Source organism: Cydia splendana, chromosome 11 (assembly GCF_910591565.1).
Source record: "Cydia splendana chromosome 11, ilCydSple1.2, whole genome shotgun sequence".
In the NCBI taxonomy this organism is placed as follows: Eukaryota; Metazoa; Arthropoda; class Insecta; order Lepidoptera; family Tortricidae; genus Cydia; species Cydia splendana.
The window spans coordinates 14486833-14510511 of NC_085970.1; the positions used below are offsets into that span (position 1 = coordinate 14486833).

Here is a 23679-nt window from a genome sequence, read left to right on the forward strand (position 1 = left end):
CAAAACGGTCCGACACAGATATTGACAATATTTGAAAAAAACATTGCTCTAGTTTCAAAAACCATGGAGGAAAACGTGGAGTACGTTTGTATGGAGTAATGACCACTCCTGTTGGCTCTTAAATAGACGTGTGCGCCGCGCCGGCGCGCCGCCGCCGCCGGGCTTTTTGACCACGCCGCCGCCGCCGATAAATGATCGGCGTGAAATCGGCGTGACCTTGAGTGTTGTTAATTAGCTATTCCAAGTTGGTTTTTGGATTAGAATATGGATTTTTTTGTATTATTTATATTACAATTATTAAATATACACATAATTTATTAATTAAATTAAACTGAATAGCCAGTTGCAGAAACTATTTGACACCAATAATTGTCACCTGTTAACGTTAACCGTCAACTGTTAACAAACGAACGAAGACTGCTGCTTATACCTCGGACAGCTAGATGAACAAACCCCTCCATTCTCAGAGAACTATATATCACCACTCAGCTCTTCCCAACATGCCATAGGTGAACCCTTACATTCTTCGGACATATTATTAAACGCATAATGTGGAGAAATGAATGGCAAACGTGCTCGAATTGCAGCATGTGTGAGATGGTCGAACGCTATGAAGAGGTCGGCTTGCGGCAGTCTGCACCGTGCAGTCCATACGGCTTATGACGCCACGAAATGAAGACAAATTACATGTGGTCGCGATCCTCAGCAATGAGAAAACGAGAAAGAAGATACGTCTTGTGAGCCTGATGCTTGTACGACAAGAAAACCATAGCAGTCCTCTATGTCTAGAAAATTTCAAGGATATGTGAAGTTCTGTTTTGATAAAGAACCTCATTTTTAATAGGATAAGCCATGGAAAGCTTGAGAAAACGGAGAGTTACAGATCGAATCGAAGGTGATTGGGACCAGGTAACCTCTTAATGCAAGCCAGTTACTAGGGAAATCAAGTTATTGAGTGATTCTCAAAATAGTGGCATCTTAACCTGTCATCGAGTTTTTGAATTGAATGTATGTTTATTTGCTCTTTTTCATATGAAACAAAAATGTATCTAGATAAACTAAAACAATGTTTATCGAGGCCAAGTCATTATTTTTATTTAAATTTAATACTTATATTTATATAAAATAAAGAGTAGCACTTTTTACTGTAACCTGTCTTGTCCAAAAGCATCGCTCTTTCCTCGGAGTAATTAACAATGGAGCCGCCATTAACAGGCGTTCCCCTCTGTCGAAAATAGGCGGCCAATGGTCAACCACATGTCAACCATATATATGGACTGACGTTTATCTGACATGACGTACCTATACATTTGATGTGCCCCTCCCCCGCAAAAAACGGCAGACTATTTTGTACCGAAAATTTTAGACATGGCGTCTCCGTTGGTTATATCCTCTAAGGCTCTTTCAGTTTTAGTTCTTTAGATTTTATAAGCACCAATTTATGTAGATAAAATATCATGCTATATAATAACATAAACAATACCTTTTAAAACTAACTTTGCACAGGCCTTATATATTTTTTTTTACAACAATATTCACGCATGAAGTTTGTCCGAGGATATTTTCTCTGTTAACCTGTACCAACCTGTATATGCGCGGTATTGCATCTGACTCATACACAGAAAAATTTATTTAGATCATAACTATGGCAAAATATTAGGTAAGTATCAAGCTAACCACCGTAGGGTACCATTATGACCCAAGTTTCGTAGTTTCGTAGAGACAAGTGGTTAAAGGCAGAAATCTGGGGTTTTGTAACGGAATGTTAACTTTAACTTGTCTCGATTATTTTACGAATTTGGTATGGGGCCTAATGTAATAATATCATTTTAATATTGTATGAAGGTTTATTCATCTATGCTAAAAGTGAGACATTCGTATTATTATCCGTTCAAGGGAAAAAATAAAAATGAATGTATTTTTTACTGTAACCTGCTTATCTTTAACCTGTGTTCAATGTATAGGTTATTGTACGTCTTGAAAATAACTTCTTCATATTCCGTTCCCTTTTGAAAATTTGGGGTACTTGAAGTGGTAAAACATATTTTTCATTATTAAAAGTAAAAAAAAAATAAAAAGTAATGATTTTCATTTTCTTTAACCTGTCGATGCCACTTTTTTAAGAATCACGCTATTATACCTATCCTATATTCATTTACAAACCTTATTTTACTCACAGCATATTCAAACTATATGTAGTTCACTAACCAGCAACCTGGATTGAGCAAATTTTCAAGAAAAACAACAAATTAATGATTTTTCTTAAGAACACATATTAACTTGTCAACATGTTTTTGTCATCTGTGTTTGTTTGTTATAAATAAATGTATTTCTATTCTATTCTATTCTAACTCATATTTATAGACGGGTATAACGGTGGTTTTCTCAAGAAACCTGGAAGTCAAGGTCACGCCGATTTCACGCCGAAATCACGCCGCCGCCGCCGATTTTTCGGCAAACGCCGCCGCCGATCATTGTTTAATCGGCGCACACGTCTACTTGTCACATTTGTCACAGAGAAAAAGTATTTTTGTTTTACTTGTTTTAGCGTTTTTAGGGTTCCGTACCCAAAAGGTAAAACGGGACCCTATTACTAAGACTTCGCTGTCCGTCCGTCCGTCCGTCTGTCTGTCACCAGGCTGTATCTCACGAACCGTGATAGCTAGACAGTTGAAATTTTCACAAATGATGTATTTCTGTTGCCGCTATAACAACAAATACTAAAAACAGAATAAAATAAAGATTTAAATGGGGCTCCCATACAACAAACGTGATTTTTGACCAAAGTTAAGCAACGTCGGGCGTGGTCAGTACTTGGATGGGTGACCGTTTTTTTTGCATTTTTTCCGTTTTTTTTTTCATTATGGTACGGAACCCTTCGTGCGCGAGTCCGACTCGCACTTGCCCGGTTTTTACTTGTTTGACTCGTGATGAACCACGCTCTGATACCATGAGAGGTTTTTAAATAATATATATCAGAGGTTTTAAGAATTAGCATTTATTTTATGTTAGCAAAGACATTATATTGCGTCTTATAAATTAAAATGGAGGGAGACAGAGTGACAGGGTTCGTTCGGAAACTAGCTACAATTATTACATTAAAATTTTAAGCGGTGTATACAGTATACACTATTATTTAACACACACCACTCCACATTAAAAAAACAACGGGTTGCACTCCGGGAGTGCCGGCAGAAGTGAAAACTCAATGACATTGTAATAGTTTTTCGATCAGGTCACGTGTCCGTCTTACAAATTTTCAATCTGTCGGTCACGTGACCTGTCGCGAGTTTAACATTTTTTCCCCATCACAAACAGTGCACAGCGCCGCTAAAGAAGTTTTCACTTCAAAAAGAAACGTAATATTTTATCCACAGAGTTAACGTCCAATAATTTTTTTATATGTACTTACTACGAATATTTACTATTTATTTATTGCACTTTACTTATTGTTTATTTTATTGTTTTTTTTTCATTATCTGTAGTTTATATTAAGTCACTCCCTCAGGCCTTGGCAGAATACACAGCGTTGCAATTTTGCCTCGCTTGCAAATTGCGACAATATGCTGAGTCAAAGCCTTTTCCTTACTGCACATATTGCTGGACTCAAGTGTAATTTATTTTTCTGTCTGTGTGTATAATTTCTGTCTGCTGTCTTTGCATTGTTGTTGTCCTTTTCGTTTTCTTTGTTTTTCTTCTTTTTGTCCTGTGTATATTATGTATATGTGCTTTATCGAATAAGTGACTTTCTATTCTATTCTATCCCCAACCATGCTGAGCAGCTTGGAAAAAGTGAGCGCGTGGATTTCTTTTGTGCTCAAATGCAGGTCATAGCTTTGCTCCAGGGTCTTCTTTATCTCGACATTCATTAGCGAGTCCATTCCGAGATCGACCAGGCTCGAGGTCTCCGACACCTTTTTCACATCCCTGATACCTGCAGATAAATAAGTCGTACATTAAGTACATAAACGTTTGAAAAGGTAAACACAAGTAATATGTAAAAAATAAATGTATGTCGGACTCGTCAAAACTAATCATGATACTTATGATGAACCCAAGCTCGAGGACTTTACGGTAGTTACGTGACAATACTGAAAATTCCCAGTATTCCCCTACTGCCTGCCTCCATCATCAGATCATTGACCAATTACGAAAATTATTGTATCGAATCCATATTTATAATTAAATAAATACGAGATAGCGTGATGGTAAGTAAGATAGTAAGATGAACGTACACACGGGGAACTTATGGGTAGTAGATATGTTTTCTCTATGACCGTTCGGATTTGCTCTGGTACCGTCACTAGCGCGTCAATCGCAAACGTAACGTCTTACACACAGCGTATTAGACTACAAAGTGCTTGCGAGCAGTTTTGGCAAACAATTTGCCAATGTTTGGATATGAAAGATGGTGGCGCATTTGCCAGAAATGGTCTAGAGAATTGTTTTCTTAAATCACGAGGTCTCAATTCAGGACGAAGTACTTACTAATAGTTTAGTAATAATTGTAGCGTTACCAAGAACATTAGCGACGGCCTGCACGAGGTCATGCGCGGATTTTTTCAGAGCGGGCTCATTCGACACTGGAAGTTTGCTAGGCAGCAAAATGGACGAAACCACGGCGTGCGGTTGTGCCATTAGAGCTTCCAGGCTCCGCAGACACGACGCGATGGGCTGCGGTACAGTTCCGCATACCACCTCGTCTTCATCAAGTGTTGCCAAGATCCCCACATTGCCGATGGCGCCCCACTGCACCGCCAGCGCCGGCAAACCGTCTGCTCGTCGCTGTTCGCACAGTCGCTCCATGGCGCTATTGGCAAACCCGTAGTTGCTCAAGGCCGGGTAACCGCGGCCGCAAGACACCGACGAAAACGTTACGAAATGCTCCAACTGCGGCGCCAGCTCCCGCGACGCGTCATCCAACGCGCGTAAAGCTGTACAAATGTTTATAGTTAAACAAATAAACACTTATCTCAAATTTCATTAGGTACTTGTTAATTAGAAGTATGTAATACATGTTTCAGACACCTATTTATTTGACCGGCCGCGTGAAAGCAAGGATGTATTCAAAAGGTACTTAACACATTCACGGCCCCGGACGCACATGTGCGTCCACCGTCATACAAGTTTGTTCCTAGGCCACGCCCCCTGGCAGTGATTGCATTAAATACAAAATACAGTACATAGCGGGCCCCTTTTTTAAATATCTATCGTTAAATTTAAATAATCACAATTATTTACCAGTGGCGCTAATGAGCACGTTGATGGGCTCTTTTTAAGTGGGTTATATTATAACTAGGTACAGATACTACGGACCGTCAATCTTAGGCTTTGCAACGGCGCGGAACATATCCGGCGTCTGTTTCTGAAGGTATCCGTCTTGCAGCACGACAGCGAGGTTGAAGATTCCGCCGACGGGAGACGCCGACTCGAGCAGCGCGTGCGCACCCGCAGCCGTCGTCGCGTCATCCGTCGACACAATAACGCGCGCGCCCGCCGAGCGCCATCTAAAACGAGAGTCACAAGAACATAGCAGTCACGAAGTTACGCTCTCATTTTAACCTTTTCGACGCCGTGTCAAACACAAAAGCTGACTTGACGTCACCGAAGTGTCATAACCGAAATTGAACTTTATGCATATGCACGTAGGTCTATGTTGCTCTGTGGTCTGTGACCGATTAATCGGTCTTTGGCGTTGAACCTGCGGTGCGGATGTATCAGTCATTGGCGTCCAAAAGGTTAAAACTACATGCTGAAATAACTTGAAACGTGGCATGAACATTAAAGTACTAGTCCGCAGCAAGCTCGGCTCTCCATACAAACGTAATTACGGTGGTCTTATTTTAATTCTACTAAAGTAGACTTATTTAACTGCACCTTGACTAGTTCACAGAAGCTACAAGCCGCCATCTATGTTATTTGTGATATTGTAAAAAAAAATTGTGTTGTTAAAAATTGTTAATAATGTTTAGAGTTTATATGTAATATTTATTACGCGTTGGACTATATAGTCTGTAAGTGATATGTATTATTTTAAATAATAATTAAAAAAAAAACTACTAGTTGGTCAAGCAGATCTTGTCAGTAGAAAAAGGCGGCAAATTTGAAAAAATTAGGCGCGAAGGGATATCGTCTCATCATGGGCGTACCCAGCATTTTTTAAACTTTAAAGGGTGGGGCAGAAGTAGGGTTACGTGCCTTAATTGTTCCTAAAAATTTTTAGCTTCTCGTCAGACCACAGACCAGGGTGGGGCAACTGCCCCACCTTGCCCCACCGTGGATACGCCTATGCGTCTCATAGAAAATAAGAATTTTGCGCCTTTTTCTACTGACAAGATTTGCTTGACCATCTATAGATTGCTCTGAAACTTTGTACTTACAACAGGATAAGGTATACACGCACCTAGGCCTGTAACATACCTATTCATCACGAACGTCTGAGGAACTTACTTTCTATACTATATATATGCATCTCTCTTGTACTGGCATATTTGTGCGAGCGAGAGCGATAAAAAGTAAGTTACGCAGTCGTTAGTGAATATGTTTGTTTTGACATTTTCAGTGACTCGTAGTAAGGCGACTCTGATACCATGTTATATTTGTGTTACTTTATCACTACCGACTAGGTTAGGACGCCGTCAATTGTAGTTTGAGATTTATGTCAAAGTGTGGCTGCTTCACCTGCGGATGCACATAAGCTGGTAGCCAGTACGCACGCCGCGGCGCGAGTTGAGTACCAGTGAGCGCGCACCGCGGCGCACCAACCAATCGGCCAGCTCGAGGCCAAAGCCGCCCAGCCCACCTACAACAAGTACGAGAAAAACAGAGTCTTAGGGCTTATTTAGACGGCGCGCGAACTCGCATGCGATTTTAGTTACATTGCGGACTGTGGATTACGTCCTATTCAACCGACCAATCAAAACCCGCAATGGTATGAAACTCGCATGCGAGATCTCGCATCGTCTAAATCGGGCTTTAGGGCTCGCATGCGAGTTTCATTAGGTACATGACCTACTCATAGGGTCGGTTGCACCAAACTGTTCGTATCGTTAAAGAGTTCGCTAAATTTTTATGTATGGAAAGTTTCATAGTAAAGCGCCGGGGCGCGCCGCACGGTGGGCTGAAAATCGGCCTCCATAGAAATAGAAACCGAAGTCTTAAATTTGAACTGTTTTTTATTGGAATAGCTTTTGTTAGGTTTTATTATGTCCCAAAATTAATCTTAGCTAATTTGGTTGGAAAAATAATTAATTATAATTTTTTTTCAAAATCTTTGTATGGCGCGTATCAGAAAAATCGAGTTTTCTCCGAAAATAAAAAGTTAACCGTAATATCCTGACAGATGATTTTAAAACCAATTATTCTTGATTTTTTCACATAATTAGAATTTTCCTACGGGGTGCACTTTTTTTTTTTAAATCGATATATGTTTTTTATTTTTTTTTTATATTTTAATACGGTTATACTCGTTATTTTGACTACATAAAATGAATTTGAGTTTGATCGATCCAATAACTTACGCGTAGTGAATTTTTGTTCTAAGCAAATGTATGGAGCGTACGAGTAAAACGGATTTTTTTTCAAAAATTAAAGGTATACCGTAATATCCTTGCAGATGATTTAAGTACCAATTATTAAGGATATTTTGACATAACGCGAACTTTTCTACCGTATGCACTTATTTAATAAAAAATAAAAAACTTGTTTTTTCATGCTGAAATATCTTTTCTTATTACGAACTTGGACTTGTTTGTTATCCTAAAATCTCAATGATCTAGTTTAAATCACGAAGCTTTGTTTGAAATAGTGCTTACTAAATCAAACCTTAACCTATCAGAAGAAGATCGTGACACCTTGAAAGAATTTTGCCGAAGTTTTACAAGAGCTGCTACTGACAGATGGAAGAAAAGCCAACGGAACACAGAAACATTAAGAACTATGTATAATTTTTGAGATTTTAGGATAACAAACAAGTCCAAGTTCGTAATAAGACTGTCCATGGTTTATGGTCGTATAAGTTAGCGGTTAAGAAGCTCAAGATGAACTAAAATATAAAATGTACCCCTTACCTATTTATTGCAAGTACTAATGAACACCACCATTCTGTATCATTGTTATTGTAATTAGTTTTACGTCTAATTATAAGCATAATGATTAAAACCTTAATGATTAAACTGCATTCATAGTATCCACTAACGATTGTAACCGGACCTCATTAATGATCATTAATTTTAGACTCATCAGTTGTCAATGTGTTATTTGTTAAATACTGTTTCATTAAGTACAAAGATAATGTAATAAAGAGGATACAAGGGTAATAATGTAAAGGAAGTAATGGTTTTATTTTCAATTTTCTACTTGTAACTCTTGTATGTTTATTATTTATTTGATTAAAACAATGAAAAAAAGATATTTCAGCATGAAAGAATAAGTTTTTTATTTTTTATTAAATAAGTGCATACGGTAGAAAAGTTCGCGTTATGTCAAAATATCCTTAATAATTTGTACTTAAATCATCTGCAAGGATATTACGGTGTACCTTTAATTTTTGAAAAAAAAATCCGTTTTACTCGTACGCTCCATACATTTGCTTAGAACAAAAATTCACTAGGCGTAAGTTATTGGATCGATCAAACTAAAATTCATTTTATGTAGTCAAAATAACGAGTATAACCGTATTAAAATATAAAAATTAAATAAAAAAAATAAAAAACATATATCGAATTAAAAAAAAAAGTGCACCCCGTAGGAAAATTCTAATTATGTGAAAAAATCAAGAATAATTGGTTTTAAAATCATCTGTCAGGATATTACGGTTAACTTTTTATTTTCGGAGAAAACTCGATTTTTCTGATACGCGCCATACAAAGATTTTGAAAAAAAATTATAATTAATTATTTTTCCAACCAAATTAGCTAAGATTAATTTTGGGACATAATAAAACCCAACAAAAGCTATTCCAATAAAAAAAAGTTCAAATTTAAGACTTCGGTTTCTATTTCTATGGAGGCCGATTTTCAGCCCACCGTGCGCCGGCTGACGTTGATCAGTCTGTCAAATGTGGTTGGTGCAACTGGCCCTTAAACTGTTGAAATTAATGTGGATTGCCTTTACAATTTCGAATACATATTTCAAATTTTTTAAAATAAGACATTTGACTGACCTACGAGCACATAGCTCTTTCCGGGGTGGAAATAAGTGCGCGGCATAGCGGGCAACAGCCGCGTCGGTGCTGGCCTACCGTTCGCTTCTTCTTGACGCAGGCGGATCAACACCTTGCCAATATGCTTGCCCGTAGCCATGAACCTGCGCGGAAAACACAAGCTGTTAAGGCTTAGATTAGGGAACTTCAGTAGTCGGCAATGTAAACTCATACGCGAGTTAGGCTATATTACCGACTACTGTGAGGTACCTACAAACAATTCACCCGATCGATCAGATACTGCAATCAAGCAATGTAATGAAACGTGCGTGCGAATTTTCTACCGTCAAGTAATGTATACCAACTCGCTGCCTTTGTGAACTCACCGGAATGCTTGCTCTATCTGGTTGTGGGCGTAGACGGTGGCGGGTAGCGGGCACACAACACCAGCAGCGATTCCCTCGGTCACACAGCGCACCACCTCCGCCCTCTCATACTGGTCATCATGTTCAGCGAACAAAGTGTCTAGAAAAATGCCGTGTACCGTGGTGTTGCTCAGTAGCATAGCCATACCGAGCCCCGTGTTGGCGTTCAAGTCCACCTTGCCAATTTCGAGAAAGCGTCCGCCCTTCCCGAGGCAGCGCAGCGACGCCTGCAGCTTATCACCCGTAAGCGAGTTAAGCACAAGGTCGACGCCCCTACCGCTTGTTCGACACATCACCAGTTGTTCGAACAAGCAGTCACGCGAGTTGCCGATGTCGGCGTCACGTAGTTGCGGAAAGCGTTTGCGTAGGAAGGCCCGCTTGTCTGGCGACCCCACAGTGGTGAAGATTGTGCACCCAGCGTGGAGCGCAATGGTGATGGCCGCCAAACCCACGCCGCCCGCGCCCGCATGCACCAGCACGGTCTCACCGCGCCGCATTCGCCCACGCACTACAAGCGCGTAGTACGCTGTTGCGTACGCCACAGGCACGGTTGCCGCCTCCTCTAGCGACCACTGCGTAGGCACTTCCCAAATAAAACTTGTGTCGGCCATTACCGTGGTCGCAAGACCGCGTTCAACTATACCCATTACGCGCTTGCCAATGGAAGAGCGGCCACTAAACTCGATGCCGACTCTATTAGTTTCCTGTAAAAAAAAGTATGGGTATAAATAGGGTAACTAATCAATTGTTACATATCGCTACGAGGGCAACCATTAAAGTTCTTAGCATACAACGTATATAGTTCAGACCTGGTAACCAGAACTGACTTTTAATGAAATAAAAGGCATGGTAGGTCAGGTAGGTCTATAAAACTGTCTGCATCTATATATGCCTTTACAAAACTTCCACGAAGTTTTGTCTTCAAAATAATCTGATATTACTACATCAGGGGATATTTTTTAGTAAGACTTAGCATTATTATGAATAGCTTAAGAATCCACATCAACAATATCAAAGAGTTATTGAATCTAATGGAGACTTGGAGAGAGTACTCGTGAAGTCTACGAAAAGAAGCTGCCCCCTAGTTTTTTATCCGATATTCCGTACAGACTCTTAGATAATCAAATCACCATTGATAACTTGATAAGCTTTGGCAATATGAAACGTTTTGGAAAGTGTGTGTTCACGAGCGCAAGCGTGTAGCAATAGAAACTTTGTGATTATTTATGTAGGTAGGTATATTGATTATACCTAAGTAATTGCTTGCTTAGATAATCAAATCACCATTGATAAGCTTTGGCAATATGAAAAGTTTTGAAGTAATTATGTGTTTTAATCACATACCCACACCGTATGTTCTGTTCTGTCCCTCACGAGCGCAAGCGTGTAGCAACAGCAACTTTTTAATTATATTGGTTATACCGAACTAATTCAGTTTTAAAATTAATCAAGCGTTAGCAGAATAAATACCTAGCGTACAAACACTTAACACTGTTATATTTAATTTTAAGTATAATAAATTTAATTTCAGCCGTTAAATTAGTTGCAACTTATCTATAGGTATACCTATATCGTCAAGGCCAAAAACTTTTAGATTGCACGATATATAACGAGCCAAGGTACCTTTTCAGCAAAATTCCCTTTGTATGATACGGATGTCAACTTGCCAGTGGTTAGCAAAACGTCTTTAAAGTTTAATGAGGAGTAATAAACGCGGCACAGCGCGGTGTGTGGACGCCGCGGCGCCGGCGCGGCAGTCTCTAGTCCCAGGCCACTTTCTATCCAACGCAGCGACGACAAGTTACCGCGCGTCAGCGTGTCCACGTACGCGTGCTCCACCTTGGACAGATATAACCCTCGGATTAGTTAAGATCTTGATTCCGTCCGTCAATCTACAATTACAGACTATGCAAGTGTTATTTATACTTAATACGTCATTATTTCATAGAATTTTAACGTTTAAAATAACACTTGCACAGTTTGTGCTATCAAATTCAAAATTCAAAAGATATTTATTTCAGAAATTAATATTACAGGAGACTGGAGAGACAGTACAGTGATCCCCATAGAATCAAATTCGCTACAGGAGTGATCTTGGTCTAATTCTACTTAGAAGTGAAAGCGAGAAAACGATAAGCTGACCAGACCAAGATCGTGGTCCGGTACGCCCGTCTGTTATTCATGTTCATTCATTCATATATGCGTTCAATAGTAGCCCAAGTACTTAGGTGTATTGTATTAGGTATCTACATTAGCGTTCAATAATAGATACTCGTAGGTAGCGAAACATTGGTGCGAATTTCAAACCAAAGGACGCGGGTTCGAACCCACAAGCTCGTACCAATGAAAAAATTTTAAATAAAATAAATTAATTAAAAATTAAAAAACACGACTGCGAAAAAGCGAACTGAAAAGACAAAAATAATTTATAGTTGTGTTAGTTACCCAGTCACATGATTGATATTTTTCATTGACTGTACCTGTGTATTTTATTTCAATTGCAGTCGGGGACCTTGATGTATTGACATTTTCCCATTTAAAAGGTCCCCGACTGCAATCGAAATAAAATACACAGGGGGCTGTCCATAAATTACGTCATCGATTTTTGACTATTTTTGACCCCCCCCCCCCTATAATCATCCAAAATCATGCTTCAAATGACCCCATTTCCTCCTACTTCATTCTACCGTCATCCGATGTCCAGACCCCCCCCCCCTAATTTGAAATGACGTAATTTATGAATAGCCCCCAGGTACAGTCAATGAAAAATATCAATCATGTGACTGGGTAACTAACACAACTATAAATTATTTTTGTCTTTTCAGTTCGCTTTTTCGCAGTCGTGTTTTTTAATTTTTAATTAATTTATTTTATTTTATACTTTTTAGATTTTTTAAACCAACAATATGTTTTATGATTTGCACCTGGCTCTGGACCGCGTGCAGCGCGTCACATACGTCGGGCTACGCCCGACTCCTTTAATATGAGGGCGCCGAAGGCGCCTGACTTTGGAACGCGTACAGCGCGCCACGTACGTCGCTTTAAGTGTGAGGGCGCCGAAGGCGCCCGGGTTCGGTAAGCGTACAACGCGCCACGGACGTCGGGCTACGCCCGACGCTTTGAGTATGAGAACGCTGCAGGCGCCCGGCTTTGGTAAGCGTACAGCGTGTCACGTACGTCGGGCTACGCCCGACACTTTTAATATGAGAAGGTCGAAGGCGCCTGGCTTTGGACCGCGTGCTGCGCGTCACATACGTCGGGCTACGCCCGACTCCTTTAATATGAGGGCGCCTCCAGCGCCCAGATTTGGTAAGCGTACAACGTGTCACGTACGTCGACTCTTTTAGTATGAGGGCGCCGAAGGCGCCTGGCTTTGGAACGCGTGCAGCGCGCCACGTACGTCGGGGTACACCCAACGCTTTAAGTATGAGGGCGCCGAAGGCACCCGGGTTTGGTAAGCGTTCAGCGCGCCACGTACGTCGCGCTACGCCCGACGCTTTAGTATGAGGGCGCCAAAGGCGCCCAGCTTTGGTAAGCGTACAACGTGTCACGTACGTAGGGCTACGCCCGACACTTTTAGTATGAGAAGGTCGAAGGCGCCTGGCTTTGGACCGCGCGCAGCGCGCCACGTACGTCGGGCTATGCCCGACGCTTTGAGTATGACTTTGAGGACGCCGAAGGCGCCTGGTTTTGGTAAGCGTGCAGCGTGTCTCGTACAGAGTTAGCTTAGAGAGACTGCATCATATCGATTAATAAATAGAAGCTATATTTTAAACTTTTCGATTCCATTAGCGCAATTTAGAAGGTGTATTAAAAACTATGAGTAGTATACTGTACCTAATATAATAAAATTATATTTTTTTATGATCAGCGGTCAAACCCCTTCTTTTTAATGTCCCATTCAATAATAATATTTGGTTTTATGAGATAAGCTTTTCTTAACATATTTTGTCAATTCTTACTTTCTCAAACTTAAACTTAAACCCACATGTTGCGTATATATTATTAATCGGCTTTCACAGCCCTTCATTTTGATACCCTACTCGATAGGTTTGCACGATATTTTTTTCTAAAGGTTGCGTAATATGGCGTATTAAGTCCGCCATATTGTTTTTATAATGACGTCACATAGCCTATGTCACCCGGGATGACGTAAGGATTCTAATGATGTACCATACGTCTAAATCGGTTAAGGCTATCAGAAGTTAAGGTGGAATAAAGAAACTCACATACATACAAACATGAACGCTGAAAACAATACACTTTTTTTGGGCAGTCGTGTAAAAATATGAAAAAATGAGTTTCATGAACACATATTTCATATGAATGAATGAGCGAGCGACTTTCAATTCGGATTCCGGAGGTTAGAGGTTCATACCCCGCGGCTCGTACCAATGAGGTTTTCGGATTTCGGAACTTATGTCCTATGAAATATCATTTGATATTTACCAGTCGCTTTTCGGTGAAGGAAAACATTGTGAGGAAACCAGACTAGTCCGAATGTAGTAGTAGTAAACTCTTTATTGTACAAAAAGACATATTAAAAATAACATACAATTAGTAAGAAGTACAAAGGCGAACTTATCCCTTTGAGGGATCTCTTCCAGTTAACCTTTGAGTAGATGAGAGGAGAAAGTGAAAAGGGGTGACAAATGCACTAGACTAGTCCTAATGTTTGGTACAAACCCAACGAAAGATCAGATGGTAGTCGATTTCGATAGGATGATGAGTAAATTGCCGTAGCATTAATATTCACACCTGCTTTAGGGCGCCGGCGGCAGAATCATCAAGCGACAGGTGGCGGAAAGTGCCCCAGACACCCTTGTGCAGTACGTTGAAGGCCAGGTCGCGCAACATCGGTTTTCTATAAGCCGACGCTTCAGGGTCGAATGCGTCCTGCGCTCCGGGCAAGTAGTAGATGCGAAGGCGGTCGCCGCCGGGCTCGCACCTCAAACAAGTGCCTAGACCCATCACACCAGAAATGCGAGCCCGCGACCACACGTACACGCGTATATTCTCGGTCTCAGCGTGTTTAAGGGCGACCTTAAGCCGCTCCATCCAGGCGTAGTCGTCGTCACGAGCTTCAATCACCACTCTTGTCGCCGGCACAACCGCGCTGCGTCGCAGCAGCAAGTACTCACGGGACCCGGTGCGCACACGAGACACCTGCATGAACATGTTTATTTTTATCTACAAGGTCGCAAGTTTACCAATGCGTGTAATCAATCATAAAGATAAATACCAGCGTGAGGTTGTTGGCTGCGAGCAGCGCTTGCTGTGCGGGGTAGTCGAGCGTGCGCGCGGGTTCTTCCAGCAACAAGAAGCCTGCACTGCTCGCCGCGGCCAGGGCACGTAGCACACTATCGTGTCGTGCCAACACATCGGCACCCAGTATTAAGTGGCACCCTTCCTCCAGACCGCCTTTTGCCACATCCGCATTCGACACCTGAAATTATTTAATATATGCCTATATATAAGCAATTGCCCTCGACTTCGTTTTTTATCGGGAGTCAATATAATATATATTTTTTAAGACGCTGCTAAGGCATAAAGGTGCGTTCAAAATATTTGCAGTTGCATAAATCTACATTACGACATTTACTATAAGTACCTTAAGTTAAGGTACCTTAACTCGCAGCATATCCATAGCGGCAACGTACTGCGCGGCGTCATCGCCGGCCACGAGCGTGGCGCTTACGCGCAACTTGGGCTCAACCTCCAGAACTGCACAATAACATTATTTTTAATAAATACAATGAATATGGTTTGAAAATTGGGAACAAAGTAACCTATCATAACCTAAATTTTGGAATTCGAAATATAAAGAATCCTTTTTTATGGTTCCGTAGTCAACATTCTATGTCCGTCTGTCCGTCTGCGGCTTTGCGCTGTGTTCGTTAGTGCTAGAAAGCTAAAATTTGGTGTGGATATTTTCCCATTTTAACAAGCCTAAATAACTGAGAGAAATATTTAAAAAGAACCGATTTCTCAAAACCTAGTTTAAATTTTCCATATTGTGTAGGTATACTAGGTATTCATATTCATAAGAAATTTATTACGTAAATACCCAAATCCCTGTATATATCGGGGTGCCTCATTCACCAGATCCCGACCTGGTGACAATGAGAACGACTGCGAAAGAAAAATATGTCTACCTACTACTGTGTGTTTAAAACGATACAAGGAATTTCTCAAATCTGTCAAGACGTCTGTATTTGAAAACTTGGGAAACAAAAAATAAAGATAGAGATAACATAAAAATAAATTAAATATAAAAAGAAAGAAATAGAAGAACTCGTCTTCGGACAGTTGACCGTTTTTTTTGTGAATAAAATTTTTGAATGAATAAATAATACATGCATTAAAATATGTGTACCTACCTTGCATAGCAAGCGGTAATAATAGTGCGCTTATGGGGCGCTGCAGCGCTACTTCGGATAGTTTGAGCTGCAACACTCCACAATTCTCAATGACTAACTGCAGAGCAGCGGTAATCGCATTTTTCTGTTTATCGAATGACTCGCCGTCCAAGGAGAGAAACACATATTTTTCAAGCTTGGGCGTTACTGGAATTAAAGTACGACGCGGCGCAATTGAATTAACTAAACCCCGGATTTCTACGCCACCAGAGACAATGACATTTATGGTACGATAGTGTTGAACAGGTAAAGCGCCCTCGCCGGCCCCGGCCGCCGTCAATGCTACACGCTGTGCAGCGGGATCAATGACTACACGCTGCATGCGCTTAGGCATAGTCAAGCCGTGCGTGTTCGAGCCGATAAGATTCAATTGTAGCGCTGTGTCCATGAACGAAATCCAATTGCCCTCCCATTGTAGCAGACCGCGACAGCCGCGTACGTCCGCTGATTTCATCCCACGAAATACACCCTTATAATTGTAGCCGCGGAGGCGCAATTCTTTATATATGTCTTCCGAGTCGAGTACAGGTAGGTCCTCCAGCTCGTCTTCGGCCTCGGCTAGCGCGGCGGCGGGCAAGCGCTCGGTGTCAGCAGCAGTGGAAAGGCGCGCCGTGCCTGTGACCACCACTTCGCCACCTTCACTTATCTGGAACTCGCCTGTGCCATCTAGCAACGAAACAAGGAATCGCGATGGTGTTTCGTGCGACATAATGGTGGCGCGCCGAAAATTCACATTTTCCAGTACCACAGGCGCTTGCTCCATGTCTAAATTGTGTAACTTCGCCACCGTGCGCCACGCCAGTGTCTGTTTACAAAAATTAAGTCATTTAGTCGCTAATCTTCATAAATTCTGCTATCAAACAAAATATCAAACAAAATCAAATCAAATCAAATCCAAATGAATGTTATTAAATATTTATCATCCAAAATCATCATTTAAAAGTCAATTCTTCCAGCAAACTTATGTTCTTTCTTATGAAAACAACTCAAAATTTGCATTTGATTACTTCGCCTCACATGTGAATAAAATGCAACTTTGCTATCAATTTTTGAAGTGCAAAGTAAGCCTTTCCGAGCTGGTGTGGTGAAAAAACAATGACGTGTTTTCGGGACGCAGACGCGGCAAACTCATTCCGTTGATCGCACGCGTTCAACGCTGCGTTTATCGCAAAAAACAACCAGGCGCTTTAGATGCCCGAAAAATAAGAAGACTTTTCTATATATAATATAAGTAACTAGAGTTCCTCATTAAATTCAACATATGTCAAAGGTCAAAACTCACGATGTATCCAGTGGCGGGAAAAAGAATCCTGCCTTCAATATTGTGTCCGGCGATGTAAGCTTCACCAGGTTTGTTGAGGTCGTACTCGATGATGTTCTCGCCGGCGCGAGCGGCCGTCTTGTAGTCAGCCACGCTCCACTCGACCGAGTGGTCCCAGCCGACGTGCGACGCCAGCCCCGGCGTGCCGCGGGACACGGGCCACGACACACACGGATACAGACGCGATACCTAATTACCACCAGACAAGAGAAAGTGAATGTTACGATTAACTATGAGCCATTGAGGATTTGACACAATAAAAACTTTCTACAAAAAAAGAATATAACTCAAAAAAGGATAAAATAAAATCTAATCCTATATAAACATGCCGCATATGCGTTACCAATGTTTGAAGTCGGTGCCAAGCCAAATTTTGAGGGATTAAAAAAAACCGTCAACCGGGACATATTTCTTGCTAAGAGGGGGGGCTGCGTCAGGGGGAGGGGATGGGACACTAGTGTGCATAAACCACCATAGGGACTATTCATAAATTACGTCATTTCAAATTGGGGGCGGCGGTCTGGACTGGACATTGGATGATGGTAGCATGACGTAGGAGGAAACGGGGTCATTCGAAGCATGATTTTTGGATGATTTTAGGGGGGGGGGGGGGGGGTCAAAAATCGTCAAAAATAAATGACGTACTTTATGAACAGCCCCATAGGGCTTGTGCACAAATCACGCGAGGTTCGATAGGGGCAGGGGGGGTCACGAAAAAATCACGATAGATCACGTTGGGGGAGGGGGGTATAAGGAAACCTCACGTGTATTTTTCTACAGTGAACGAAACTAAGAAAAAAAAACCTACCACATGAGTAGATACTTTTTCTCGGTTTCGTTAAACATAAATCTTCACTCTGCACTTCAAAAAGCGAGTCTATTTGACGAAAATAGAAAAATAAACAAGAGATTCTACACCGTGTTTTTATTGAATTCCGTTAACTTCGGGGTATAGTTAAGTACGTTTATAAGAACTAAATGGCATAAGTAGTTAATTTTCAAAAAAAAAAATTTTTTTTGTTTTCTTTTTTGTTTTTTTTTTGTTTAAAAAGAAATTAAATGTAGCATATAGCGTTGTTGTAACACGGGCATTACATTTAACTCAACCAAACAATTGAAATCTGTGACATATCAATGTCATTTCGTACATCAATCGACCGAGATTGTACTTAAGTTTAGTAGCAAATGTATGAACTCACCTAGTGAGTATTATATTCTTTGTTCTAAACACTAATCAATATGTAAGCCGGCCCTAAGGCAAGTGTACACGCTTGTAGAGGCCTTATAGGAAAAAAATAAATTATGGATTATCTCCGAAATGGACTTATTAATTAGAACATCGGTGTCTTTGAGAAAGTTACTTGATTTAAGCTCAGGAATGCACCCTTGAAATTAACGGAAATCAAAAAAAACACGGTGTATATACAATACTATTTATCTTAAAATTAGGTCGAAAGAAAAAAAATCAAAAAAATACACGTGAGATTGTGTGGGGGGAGGGGGGTAGCCAAAAACCTCACCAAATATCACCAAGGGGGAGGGGGGGTCAAAATATAGCCGGAAATACCTCGCGTGATTTGTGCACAACCCCATACCTAAAGGTATAATACTACATTCATTCATTGCTGCCTATAATTTGTTTGTCTTCCCCATACATTAGATTAGAACATAACATTGGAATGTAGGTATAAGTAACATAATCTATTATTGTAATAGGTACATATCAGGAGAGGCATGTAATATGACTCTCCTCCTATTAGGTTAGGAACGTAGTCCATATACGGAAAGTCATGTAAGATGACTCTCCTCTATATAAGGAATATAATTTAGGTCAAGCTACTGGACACCTTCCACGTGTAAGCCTCCCCCACCTAAACACGTATGACCTTTATTCCCAAGTTTATATATACTAGGTTTTAATTAATAAATCACAGTATTTACTCGTCAGTCCTGTGTTTTACTACTGTCCTGGGTCCCATCCTTACATGGCGACCCTGCCAGTGCCGTATTAGGAACGCATTCTTTCATCTCGGGTGACCAGCGGCGGGCCGGCCCTGCCAAATACGTCAAGACCGAATCATAAGTCCCACACTAAACTTAATGAGGCTTGTGTAATGTGTTGTGAGTGGTTGTGAGTAAGTACTTAGATAACGATATATATTATATTCATAAATATTTATATAATGTATAAATACTTATATATGGTAATTCGCTAGTAACTGGCCACCCTAAGACAGGGTTGTCTTCACGCTCAGTCACAGGTGGGGGAAGTCTTAGGTTTTGGTCACGCAGTCAATATCCTCCAGGAAAATCTTTATTAGACTATTATGATACAAAATTGTAAAAAATTGGGTCACGTAGTATGGACACCCATACAACCATTTCCAGTCGCCGTTACGACGCGGTGTTGACACATCTTGTGTCGACACCGTCTGTTTCGGTCACAATTCCAGTCGCAGAGTCGTCGCCGTGTCGACACAGTTACCAGAAATGGGGAAGGGTCGACACATGACACAAAGTGACATAAAGTGTGGTCGCCGTGTGCACACATTGTTTCGGGTTTGCGACTACTTTATGCCAAAATCATTCGTTCATTCGTTCATTTTGTTCCTGTCAAATGGAAACTGTCAGATGGAAAAATACTTAAATAAAAATAAGTGACATTAATACGCCATCTCTTAAACGGATTACAAGACGTAATTATATATTGTTTGCATTTATATTACAATATGACTTAAATTATTATGGGGAATTAAACTGCTCGAGTGATTTGATAAACTAAGTGTAATATAATCAACGCGCCACCACATTGTTGTAGTTTAGCCGGAAATGAAATTGTTTACTTCTCAGTGCCTGTGTTCATAACTATATTATTTGAAGCATTTTTAGTACTTCGATGCGTATACTATACTTAAATAACAGAAATAACGCTTTACATACTACCAAACTTGTTAATTATGATGTATAAATATGGTTTAAGGCTGAGAAATATTGCAGTCACAAAGTAGTTGCAATGTTTCGACTTTGTGTCGACTCTGTGTTGACACATGACACGCGCTGTCAAAAGTAATAACAAAGTTACTGGATTTGCAAAATGGCTCCTTGTGTTGATTTGTTTTCAGATATTCTCAAAGTGTAAAAATGCCGTGGTCAGAGATGGGCATTAATCGATTAACTGTTTATTCGACTAATTAATGGAATAAAAAAAGTTAATTCTCAAATTTTAATCGCGATTAGTTTAGTCGACCTAACATAGATTGAAATTGAATTAATCTGAATATTAATCGAATAAATTATCGATTAAATCTCGATTGAAAGTTGACAGGGCCATTTTTGTACGTAAAAATAATAGAAATGTCTTGCATGCAGATGGTAGCAAAACACTTTGTCATAAAAGTCGAGATGGGTGTCGATATATAGGTTTTAGGGAGTGCCGATTTCGAAAATAATGATCATTTTGGAATCCGAAATGGCGGCCATGCACTGTGTCATAAAAGTCGTCATGGATGTCGTTTTATACGTTTTAGGGGGCCCCAATTTTGAAAATGATGACCATTTTGGAATCCAAAATGGCGGCCATGCACTATGTCATAAAAGTCGTCATGGGTGTCGTTTTATAGGTTTTGGGGGGCGCAGATTTAGAAAATGATAACCATTTTGGGTTCCAAAATGGCGGCCATGCACTATGTCATAAAAGTCGTCATGGGTGTCGTTTTATAGGTTTTAGAGGGCGCAGATTTCGAAAATGATGACCATTTTGGATTCCAAGATGGCGGCCATGCACTATGTCATAAAAGTCGTCATGTATGTCGTTTTATAGGTTTTAGGGGGCCCCGCTTTCGAAAATGATGACCATTTTGGAATCCAAAATGGCGGCCATGCACTATGTCATAAAAGTCGTCATGGGTGTCGTTTTATAGGTTTTGGGGGGCGCAGATTTAGAAAATGATAACCATTTTGGATTCCAAAATGGCGGCCATGCACTATGTCATAAAAGTCGTCATGGGTGTCGTTTTATAGGTTTTGGGGGGCGCAGATTTAGAAAATGATAACCATTTTGGATTCCAAAATGGCGGCCATGCACTATGTCATAAAAGTCGTCATGGGTGTCGTTTTATAGGTTTTAGAGGGCGCAGATTTCGAAAATGATGACCATTTTGGATTCCAAGATGGCGGCCATGCACTATGTCATAAAAGTCGTCATGTATGTCGTTTTATAGGTTTTAGGGGGCCCCGCTTTCGAAAATGATGACCATTTTGGAATCCAAAATGGCGGCCATGCACTATGTCATAAAAGTCGTCATGGGTGTCGTTTTATAGGTTTTGGGGGGCGCAGATTTCGAAAATGATAACATTTTCAATTTAAAAATGGCGGCAATGCACTATGTCATAAAAGTCGTCATGGATATCGTTTTATAGGTTTTAGGGGGCGCAGATTTCGAAAATTATGACTATTTTGGATTCCAAGATGGCGGCCATGCACTATGTCATAAAAGTCGTCATGGATGTCGTTTTATAGGTTTCTGGGGGCGCAGATTTCGAAAATAATGACTATTTTGGATTCCACTTTTATGACAAAATACGTAGCCGCCATCTTGGATTATAAAATGATCATCGTTTTCGAATTCTGCACTCCCTAAAACCTATAAATCGACATCCGTGACGACGCAAGTTATCTTTATTTTCAGATCTAACAAATTGCTACAGAATACAAAGGACAAAAAAGAAGCGAGGAGGTAATGAAACAAGCAAAAATACAGATGATTCCTCGACGCAATTGGGTGATTCTTAAATTGTGTCCAGATTTTTTTTGTCATAAAAGTTTATATTTTTCACATATTACTCTCACAAGTTCCGTGACATTTCGACCTTGTAATTTTTTAAGTAAATGTTTTTGTTTATCTATGAGGATCTCACTAGAATAGTATAATCAAGGTATGTTTATATTTGATGAATGAAATAGTAACGCAAAAAAAATATATTTGTGTCTTATATTCCTGCCGAAGACTTTTATTTTACCTTTAATTTCCTTCTACACAAGTTTGGCCAAGTAATAAGAATTTAGGGCTCTCAATTTTATTTTGACTTCTACAACAGTAAAGCTACGAGGCCATGTTTGGTATCGTTTTCGTATAAATTCGCAGTACCAAATTTAGTTAAGGTATCACATTGACACCATTCCGAAGTAAAAACATATAAACTTATTAAAATACTTTCTTTTAAACTCCTCTTCACGCTTAAACTGCTGAACAGTTTTAATTTAAATTTGGTACACATATATTTTGAGTCCCGAGACAGGATATAATAAGTTATCTCAAAAATCATCCTTTAAAGGTGTGAAATGAGGTGTAGGGGGGAATTCAGAATTGACTTCTTGAAGAATACTGTTTAAGTTTAGGTTTGAAGTCATGTTTTTTCATCATTTTTAACTAAATCAAAGATGTAGACCATCCCAAATTTCATATAAATCGGTTCAGCGGTTATTGATTTCCCGTACAAATTTCCACGCCACTTTTCACACCTTCAAAAGATGATTTTGGTTATAAGATCTATCCTATGTCCTGTTCCAGGACGCAAACTATTTCTATACCAAATTTCAACGAAATCGGTTCAGCGGTTAAGCGTCAAGAAGAGTTTCAAAAAAACCGGCCAAGTGCGAGTCGGACTCGCGTATTAAGGGTTCCGTACATTAAGTCCGACTCGCGCTTGACTGCACATTTCTAATAGGTTTTCCTGTCATCTATATGTAAAGAACTATTTTGTGTATTCAGACGGACATACATACAGACGCACGAGTGATCCTATAAGGGTTCCGTTTTTTCCTTTTGAGGTACGGAACCCTAAAAAGATTTATTTTTATTTTATGGAATGGTGTCAATGTGATATCTTAAATGGATTCAGCACCCCAGATTTATACGAAAACGATACCAAACACGGCCTAGCATCTTCACTGATATAGATATATCAAGATAAAATTGAGAGCCCTAAATAAACTTTCAAGAGCGGATATCTCAAAAACTATTCAACATATCGAAAAAATTGACTGAATAAACTTGTAACAAATTAAATAAACTTTCATTTTGTATAAGTGGCCATGTCGCTGAGATGCATAGTTTCCGAGATATAATCGAAAAACGGGAAAATGGGACCTTCAAAGCCCCCTCTCTCCCCCCCGCTCAAGGGCTACGGCCGGGGACTTTTGATATGTTCACCTCCTAACTTGTCAAACCGAGTTACGGAGTCAAAAATTGTGTTCCGAGCATTTCCCTCTACAACTTTTGGAGCATTCGTTGCCTGACCTAAGTAGCTTATTGAATTTCTTTAAAAACTTTTCTGTAAAAGGTTGACGGGTGTTGGGTGTTTATATGGTTT

The 23679-nt window shown here is 40.2% G+C and overlaps 1 protein-coding gene across 1 annotated transcript in view; it reads right to left on the reverse strand.

Annotated features, from left to right (window-relative positions):
- Nucleotides 1-2577: 2577 nt before the first annotated feature.
- LOC134795152 (fatty acid synthase-like) overlaps nt 2578-23679 on the reverse strand; it is a 42487-nt gene continuing 21385 nt past the window's right edge. The window contains exons 8-19 of the mRNA XM_063766984.1: nt 17269-17496; nt 15948-16791; nt 15194-15291; nt 14810-15013; nt 14326-14733; nt 11191-11406; nt 9529-10271; nt 9164-9306; nt 6682-6802; nt 5317-5507; nt 4518-4934; nt 2578-3934 (exon numbers count right to left, since the gene is read on the reverse strand). Coding sequence (XP_063623054.1) covers nt 3750-3934; nt 4518-4934; nt 5317-5507; nt 6682-6802; nt 9164-9306; nt 9529-10271; nt 11191-11406; nt 14326-14733; nt 14810-15013; nt 15194-15291; nt 15948-16791; nt 17269-17496 — 3798 coding nt within the window. The 3' untranslated portion in view covers nt 2578-3749. The remainder of the gene's footprint in view (nt 3935-4517; nt 4935-5316; nt 5508-6681; nt 6803-9163; nt 9307-9528; nt 10272-11190; nt 11407-14325; nt 14734-14809; nt 15014-15193; nt 15292-15947; nt 16792-17268; nt 17497-23679) is intronic.